At 56.1% G+C, this 8743-nt stretch overlaps 1 protein-coding gene across 2 annotated transcripts; it reads right to left on the bottom strand.

Moving 5' to 3' along the window:
• Positions 1-2293: 2293 nt before the first annotated feature.
• On the bottom strand, positions 2294-5772 carry LOC148220973 (uncharacterized). Of its 2 annotated transcripts, XM_088179988.1 has the most exons (3): positions 5642-5772; positions 4646-4830; positions 2305-3317 (listed from the first exon to the last, which is right to left on the bottom strand). In XM_088179988.1, exons 1-3 carry the CDS (start codon positions 5725-5727, stop codon positions 2716-2718), a joined length of 873 nt encoding a protein of 290 aa, XP_088036114.1. In that variant the 5' UTR covers positions 5728-5772; the 3' UTR covers positions 2305-2715. The 2 variants fall into 2 exon arrangements, with proteins under 2 accessions (XP_088036113.1, XP_088036114.1); XM_088179987.1 differs by lacking the exon at positions 5642-5772 and having other exon boundaries at positions 2294-3317; positions 4646-5418.
• Between the last annotated feature and the right edge of the window lie 2971 nt (positions 5773-8743).

The raw sequence follows: 8743 nt of genomic DNA, 5'->3' as shown, positions 1-8743 counted from the left end.
ACAGTCAAAGCAGGTTCACCTTGGTGAATTATTTCCTGCTTCATTTCCTTGTTTTGGTGGGGGTTTTTGTGTTTTCCCTCCCCCTTTCTGCTGGGTTTCTTTCTGTGTTTCACGAACTGCAGCTATGAAGATTTTTGCTTTTACTTTCTGCTTCTCTTCATCCCTCCTTACATAAACTTTTTGTGCTTCTCTTAGCAATTCCTGTAACCCCCGATCTTGCCAATCATCTAACTTTTCTAATTTCTTTCTAATATCTCCCCATGATGGAGCAACAAATTGGGTTTTGAGGAGTGCCTGACCCACTTGTGTGTCAGGGTCTATCCCGGAGTACATTTGGAGATCTTTGCTCAGCCACTCCAACCAGTCAGTCGGGGATTAGTCCTTTTTTTGTTGTTCACTGAAGGCTTTATTAATATTTTGTCCTTTAGGAACTGATTCTCGGATACCTTTAAGGAGTATCCATCTTAAGTCCATCATATTCAGGCGATGGACATCATTCTGATTATCCCAGTTAGGATTATTTAATGGCCATTTCTGGTCTCCCCTAGGTCCAATCTGATGCTCCCAGTCCCATACCCTCATTCCAGCCTGTCTGATCATTTCCTGTTCTTCCATGGTGAATAGGATACTTAATATAGATTGGAATTCCATCCAAGTATACATACTTGATCCGAGGAATTGATCTAGTCTCTCCGATACTCCTATAGGATCTTCTAATAGTTTTCCCATTTCTTTTTTAAAGTTTCTCACTTCCCCTGTGTTCAAGGGAACATTTACTAATCCAATTAATCCAGCCTGTTGTCCTGCTAATGGCACTTCCCTCAGGGGCTAAAGGCGAGCCTTTGTGTCGTTATCTCCCTCCTCTCTGGTGATTCTATCTCTCCTGGTATTCCTTTGACTGGAGCGAGTTCTTAGAGCTGTGGGAGTACCAGGAGGAGAAGTGGGTGCGTGGAGGGGGGGTCTCCTGTATTTTCTGTATTATACGGAGGTGGGAGATTATCGAGGGGTTCCCAGGTAACCTTTTTTTAATCTTCATCCTCTTTTTCTTTTAAAGTCTATATCAAGGATGGCTTGGACTGTTTTGCCCACAGGGCAGCATACTCACATTCCTCTCTGTTCAATGGTTCTTTACAAGCCACATATGTGTTTAATGCCTGACAAATCCAACCCTCAAATGATCCCAACATGGGCCAGTATAGGTTATCTTTATGGATCATTTCTCTGGTCCATTCCACCATGCAATATTGAATCAATTTTTCTTTACTTTTTCCTCTGTATACCACCCCTGTGTCTCAACATTTTAATATTACTCCCAAAGGGCTGCCTGGTGCTATTTCTGGCAAGCTACTTGTCTTGTCTTTATTTTCCCAGTCTCCATGTGGACCAAATGAACTTGAACCTCTTCGTGGGTCCCTGGGACTCAGAATCTTACTCTCTCTTTGTCCCATTTTTACCTCAAGGGACTGTCTTGAGGTGTTTGTACTCCCCGATGTGTTCCACCCGAACCCCTGCCTCTCCTTGGGTCAGGATGGACTGGAACCTGCCTCTACCTGGGCTGGGATGGGAAAAGCAGCTTTTCCCTTCTCCCTCTGTGACTGGTGTGTTGCAATCTGCTTTTCTTTTCCTCCCCCTTCCTCCCCTGCCTGGGTCCTGCCTTTGCCTGGGCTAGGATGGGAAGGACCTGGCCTCTGCCTGGGCTAGGATGGCAAGGACCTGGCCTCTGCCTGGGCTAGGATGGCAAGGACCTGGCCTCTGCCTGGGCTAGGACAAGAAAAGCAGTCTCTCCCTTTGTGCTCACTCGCTTCGTCCGGTCACCGGCCAGGTCCCTCGCGGGATGATGCAAACACGGATAGAAGGACTCCGCTCTCGCTCCGCAGCAAAGGCCACGTCTCATTCAGGCAAGCACACAGTCACCCCCACCAAACCACACAGATATTCACAGTCCCATGCTCCTGTCTGGGTCTTCGTGCACAAGAATTCCAGGTGATTTTGCCGCGGTCTTCCGGGGAGATTTTCCTTGCTCAGTCTCTATGGTGCCGTACGTCGATGGGTCCCGAGAATCACTGACGAACCGGGGCCACAGCAGTGGGGCGCCTCCCCGAAATCGCAGTGCCTCTCAGGGCTCCAAGGATGGCCCGGGTTTCGGCACCAAATTGTTATAAATGAGAGACAAAAGTCTCCATATTCAGCAAAATTTAGATTGCTTTATTTGATATAGAAAGAGCAAGCAGCGCCCTGGGGAACGTGAGGGGTCACTGCCCACTCCACGCTCCACCCAACCTCGGTTTGCAGCCTCTTCTTATACTGTGGGTTCTCGTTGTAATCTATAATTTTTGGGTTCTTGTTGTCATAAGTAGTGGTGGTTACACAAATTCACAAAGCCTTTGGGTGATAATCAGTCACAGATAGCCATCTGGGCCTTGTAGATAACCACCAGAGAAGTTCTGGGAGTCTGGTTTTTGGGATAGGCAGCATTGATCAGACAAAGGCAGGAAGGGCGATTGGGAAGTCTGATTTTGCAAGCTGGTAGCTGATACATCTTATTTGGAAAACATAACATATTATAATGTAACATAATACAACATAATATAACAAGGTGATTTTAAACAGAATTATTTAATAATATAATTTATCTAGTGTCCATGCTTCACTTCAGAGCTTAGTATTCTTGTTTATAGAAACCCCAATGCTTTTGTGATTAACACGAATCTTTTATCAATTATCAAATGACCTCAAGCCTTGAACTGCAATTGTGATTCCAAACTGGAATTGTGACATCAGACTGGAAATGTGACTCCAAACTGGAATTGTGACATCAAATTGGAATTGTGACCTCAAGTCTTGAGCTGCAATTGTGACCCTGAGCCAGAGCTCTGACCCTGGAGCCCCTTCAGAGCTCCGGGCCTGAAGCTCCCCAGCACTCCCAGTTGCAGGCTGCCAGCTCCCAGGGCAGGGCACTGCAAACACTCTGCAATCCCAGCCCTGCCCACAGCCAAAGGATTTCCAGACAGCCCCAAGGCCTCCCCCAGCTCCAACTCCCAGCCAGGAATCGATTCCATGGCCCGCAGAGACAGAACCCTGCAGGCAGCTGGTGCTGAGGGGGACGATCAGGGCAGGATCCCCCTCCGTGCTCCCCATCCTGCAAGCCTTGGCAGCGTTCTGGGAATGCAGCAGGGGGCAACTGAGCTGCTCACCAGGCAGGGGAAGCTGCACCAGCAGCCCGTCCACGGCTGCATCGCTGTTGAGTTTGCCCAGGAGCTCCAGCAGCTCCTCCTCGCTGATGGAGGCCGGCCTGAGGATGGTCTCGCTGCTGATCCCTGCACCCGCCACAGCCACGGCGTCAGGCAGCCACAAAAGGCCGATCCTGCCACGGTTTGTGCATTTCAACCGCCCCGGTTCGCTGCCTGCCTGAACGGGGGAGGAGCACGCCGAGCATGGAAGGCTTTGTGCAGCTCGCGGGCTGGTTGAGGACAAATTTGGGAGGAAACTTTTGAATCAGGTCCCTTTAGGAAAAAGGAAAAAAAAATTGGAGACAAGTGGAAAAAAAACCAAAACTGTTTATTTAACAGGCAACACACCTTCCAGCACAACAATGAACAATATCAAACAGCAAAACCTCTCGCTGTTGCCAAGAGATGACAGATTTAGAAGAGTTCTTTCCGTGGCTGCCCGGCTCACTCAGGCTCTTCTCAGCCCCTCCTGTGCTGGGGAATGCCCAGGCCAGGCCCGGGGGGCCACAGGTGTGAGCTCCCAGTGCTCTTCCGGGTTTTCAGTCCAGAGCAGGTTCAAACAGCCCCAGGAAAACAGAAAAAGGGAAAAAAAACAATCCAGGGGGCTTCTCTGCCTCAGCTAGCCAGAAAAGTAACCAAGAGCAAAGGAGAGCTCTCTCTTGCTGTGCAGTGCAGACAGCACAGTCTGTGTGCAGGGATGGGGAGCAGCAGTGCAGTCTCTGATAACAAATTCTGCACTTCGTCTTCCCCCCCTTTCACTCCTGGAACCAGTCTTAAAATTGCAGAATTGAATATTCAACACCAACAGAACAGACCATTTGGGGATACAGGCAGCATACAGTCACCCTAAGACAAAACACCTTCACAAGTCTGGGGATTTGTTGTGGAGGATGATTACGAGGGGCTGCAGCAAGGGGTGTTTGGGATCCTCCCAGAGCAGGGAGAAACCCAAGCAAAGGCTGCTCCCAAGACAATAAAACCACAGGGCCTGACAGGCCTCTGGACACGGTAAAAAAGGAATGCTTGCCTAAAAATGGCAGCTCCAAAAGCGGCTCCAGCTATTCAGGACCCGGATTAAATGACACCATTGACTGCCCCTGACCCGGGCCTTGGATTGCAGGATGGGAAGGAGTCAGAGAGCAGAGAAGGAAAAAATGGGAAAAGGAGGCCAAAAACTCCCTCTGGTGTTTTTTATGCCTCTGGGAGAGCTGAAAAACCCCAATCACAGAGCTGGAGTTGCCCCGAAGGATCCAACGGATCACATTTAAACACACCTCAGTACAAGTGGGCAGCCACAAGAACCCAAATTCTGGGTGAAGCTGAAAAGCCAACAGGTGGGTACATCCCAAAAAGCTTCCAGCATCGAGGATTCCCAACCACACCACGCGTTTTTGGGCAGGAAAGCTCTCACTCACCCACATCAGCCGCTGCTTTGGTTTTGTTGAGGACGTAGGAGTGGCTGGCAGGGTTCTCCCCCACCAGCACCACGCTCAGGTGGGGCCTCCTGTTGCCCGCAGCCACCCACTGCTCCACCTCGTGCCGCGCTTCCTGCCGGATCTGCCGGGCCAGCTTCCTCCCCGAGATCACCACGGCATCCCCCCTGCAGCAGCACAGCGTCACCACAGCCCCGGGGCCACCAGCTGCCAGCCCCGGGCACCATGGAGCAGCAAAACCAGGGGGGAGAGGCTCCAGCCCTCCTGCTTCGGCAGGGCCTTTGGCAGCAGCACCTTTGAGGCTCGGTTCCAGCATCAAAGCCGGGACCAAAGGAGGCAGAATCACAAGAGCCCCAGCTGGAAGGGACCCACCAGGATCACTGATCCAAATCCTGACACTACACCCCAAAATCCCGCCCTGTGCATCCCTGGGAGGGTTGTCCAAACATTCCAGGAGCTCTGGCAACCTCAGGGCTGTGCTCATTCCCTGGGGACAGCTCCAAAACTCACCGGGATCTTCCCCCAAGAATGGAGACCGGGCTGGCCTGGGCTCCCAGGGAGAGGGAGAAGCACCAGAGGCTCTCGGGGACAAAGAGTGAGCTCAGAACACGGCTTGGAGCAGGGTGGGATGATCGGGGATCACTGTCCCTGTCACACCAGGGAATGTTCGGGGGTCTCTGTCCCTGTCACACCCGAGAACGCACGGGTTTCGCTGCTCCTGTCATCCCAGTGCCTGGGGGTCTCCGTCCCGTTCATTCTGGGGGATGATCTCGGTGTCTCGCGGCCGCTGGAGGCCCGCCCGCTCAGCCCCGAACCGCAGGGGCCAATGGGGCCGCGACCCCGGCCCGGGGGGCGCCCGAACCGGGCTGGGCCTGCCCCTGCACAGCCCGCAGCGAGTGAGCGGCCGGAGCGGGCCGGCCGCTGCTCCCACCTGCCCCCCAGCCATCCCCGCACCCCCCCCGCTGTCCCGGGCCGTACCGGGCGGCGCTGAGCTGCAGGCGGCGGGCGCGGGGCTCCAGCGCGGCGCGGCTGAGGGCGCGGAGGGGCCGCAGCACCGAGGCCATGACGGGGCTGCGCCTCAGCAGAGGCACAAACAGCGCTGAGGGCGGTGCAGCCGCCGCCCTTTATAGAGCGCGGGAAGCCCCGCCCCTCGCCCAAACCAACCAATGGGGCTCAGCCCCAAAAATGATTGATTCGCGCTTGCACCTGAATCCAAGCCCGGCTGCGGAAGAGCCGCTGAGGCTGAGCTGAAATCCGCAACTCTCACCTGGGAGCCACCGCGGCAGCTCCAAACGGCACGAAAAATAACAGAAACACCGCGAGGTTGTTTATTCGCTATGATTGCTGTCACCTCCGCAGCTCCCACTACGGGTACGGCGTGGGTGGATGAGAGGCTGGACATGACCCCAGAGGTGTCCTGGGCTGACCCCCAGCCTGGGCAGCAGCTCCGGGAGGATTCTGCCCCTGGGCCCCGTTCACCTGAGACCTTACCTGCAGAGCTAGGAACCCACCCAGAGGATGTGGAGCTACTGGGGCCTCTCCAGAGCCATTCTAGGAGAGCTGGGAATGTTCACCTGGTGAAGGGAAGCATCCAGGGAGAGCTCCGAGCCCCTTGCAGGGCCTGAAGGGGCCCCAGGAGAGCTGGGGAGGGACTGGGAGCGCCCGGAGCTGCTCCCAAAATGGCGGCGTGACCCCGGCCCCTCCCCCACCCCGCCCTCACACCTGCCGCCCACACCCCAGGCCCGAGCCACGCCCCTTTTGCCACCCTCCTCCCGACCAATCAGATCGCTCGCTCACGGCCTGGCCACGCCTCCTCTTTGTGTCCTCACAATGTGGAACTCCGCTTGCTCCGCCCACAACCCTGGTTCTCGACTCCCATTGGCTGTCGCCAAGGAGGGTGGGGCTTGTTCTGGGTATATAAAGAGGGCCGGTGGGCCCCTTTGGATCAGTTCGGGATCGGGAGCAGCGGCGGTAGGAGGAGGAGGAGGAGGAGACCCCGGCGAGGGGCCCCGAGGAGCACCCACGGGGTGGGCGGACATCGGCATCGTCTACCGGGCAACGATGGGCGCGGAGACCCCACCGATGGCTCCGCTCCACGGAGACCACCCCACCCATCACCAAGGTGAGCACAGACACCACCCGGCCCCTCCCAGGAATGGGAAAGGGCGCGGTGATGTCCTGACCTCTCTTCCCATCTGCACACAGGATGAGGATGGACAGGACGGAGACAGCCCGGTACTCCCCTTGGATTGAGGAGGGCGGACAGCAGGGCGAGCATCCGCCCTGGGGCCACGATGAGGGACACCGGAGTGAGGGCCCCGGACACGGCCCGGAGCGTCCCCCGCGTGGAGTGCGGATGGCGAACACCGGGGCGAGGACGACGGAGAACGACGGAGACGCCGCGCCCCCGATTCCCCCCGGTTCCTCCCCTGGGTAAGGCGGACGGACACCGGCCGGAGCTTCCCCGCGGGGCGAGGACGAAGGAGACACCTCCCCCAGAACCCCCGGTACTCTCCCGGTACGAGGAGGCGCCCCGGGCTGCCAAAGCTGAGGTGGACGGGGACCACCCGGGTCACCCCCTGACCTCTCATCCCCACACAGGACCAGGACGGAGACGATCCCGCCCCCATAGCGGAGGAGCGGCAACGACGGGCGCGGAGACCCCACCAGAGACTGCTCCGCTCCACGGAGACCACCCCAGCCATCACCCAGGTGAGCACAGACACCACCCGGCCCCTCCTCGCAATGGCAAGGGGGTGGACATGGCCTCACCCCCCTCCCATCCCCACGCAGGATGGGCATGGACACGACGGACACACCCCGCTCCTGCCAAGGGCTGAGGACGGCGGGCACCCCCAGAGCATCCCCGGGGCCAGCACGGCGGAGACACCGCCCCCAGCGCCCCCCGGGGCTCCCCCACAATGAGCAGGCGCCCCGGCCTGCCAAAGGTAAGGACAAAATAAAATGGGCAACAATCACATCCAGTGCTGTGCCTGATCTTTGCTTTCCCAACGACTCCCTCGCCACCCAAACCAACCACAAAGCCCCCGCCTGCCCCCTGCCACAGGAGGATGGAGACCCCCGGCCCTCGGCCGGCCGGGGAGCACGGATGGCCCGGCCTTGTGTCCATCCTCCTCCTCTTCCTCCCTGTGCACTCCTGGGGCTCTTCAGTCCTCTCCTGGCAGGCAATGAGCAGGGCTGGTGGGGTTCTGTGGCTGTGTCATGCCTGGGGATGCTCGGGGCACTCACCCCAAGGGAGAGGGACAGAGACCCCCTGGCCCTACAAGCATTTCCCAGGCCCAGAGGGATGGAGACCCCTCGAGCATCCCTGTGGCCCTGGCCCACATAGAACTGGCACCAGTCCAACTGGAAAGTGAAATTATGATCCCAAGGCCTGAGTTCTGACCCCCAGCCTTGAGCTGAAATTGTGACCCCAAATGGGAGATCTAACCCCAAACTGTGGCTCTGACCCTGACACTTCAATTGGATTTTTGTCCCTGAGCCCTGAGTTGTGACGCTGAGTCCAGAGATGAAAATCTAACACCAAACTGGAATTGTGACCTAAGACTGGAAATGTGTCCTCCAGAATTGAGCTGCAATTATGATTCCAAACTGGAATTGTGACCTGAAGCCTTGAGCTGGAATTGTGATTCTGTCCTGGTTTAGGGCAAATTTGGGGAAAAACCTCCAGAAGGAGCCCCCAGACAGCAAACCCCATGACTCCTCCCCCCACCACCGGGTTCGGGAAGAATTTCCTGAGAGAGGAGTGGAAAAAAACCTGTTTATTTAACAAGCGAAACACTCCCCAGCACAGAAAAAACAACACCAGCTGACAAAAAAACTCTTTCACCGTTCTGAAGGGATGACAAACTCAGAGAGTCTCTCCTGTGAGTGGTCGCCCAGTTATCAGTCTCTGGCACTGGGGAATGGCTGTTGCAGGTGACAGAATGCAGACTGCTGGTGTTTCTTGGTGTTTCCCAGGTCCCCGTCCAGAACAGGTTCAGATGGTATCCGGGAAAGGAAGAGGGGGGGAAAAACAGTCCAGGGAAAAAATTGGAATGCCTAGCTGAACTAACCAAT

Source organism: Sturnus vulgaris, chromosome 28, assembly GCF_052056855.1.
Source record: "Sturnus vulgaris isolate bStuVul1 chromosome 28, bStuVul1.hap1, whole genome shotgun sequence".
Classification (NCBI taxonomy): Eukaryota; Metazoa; Chordata; class Aves; order Passeriformes; family Sturnidae; genus Sturnus; species Sturnus vulgaris.
The sequence above is the reverse complement of the archived record's forward strand: the minus strand, read 5'-3'. Positions and strand labels throughout refer to the sequence as shown.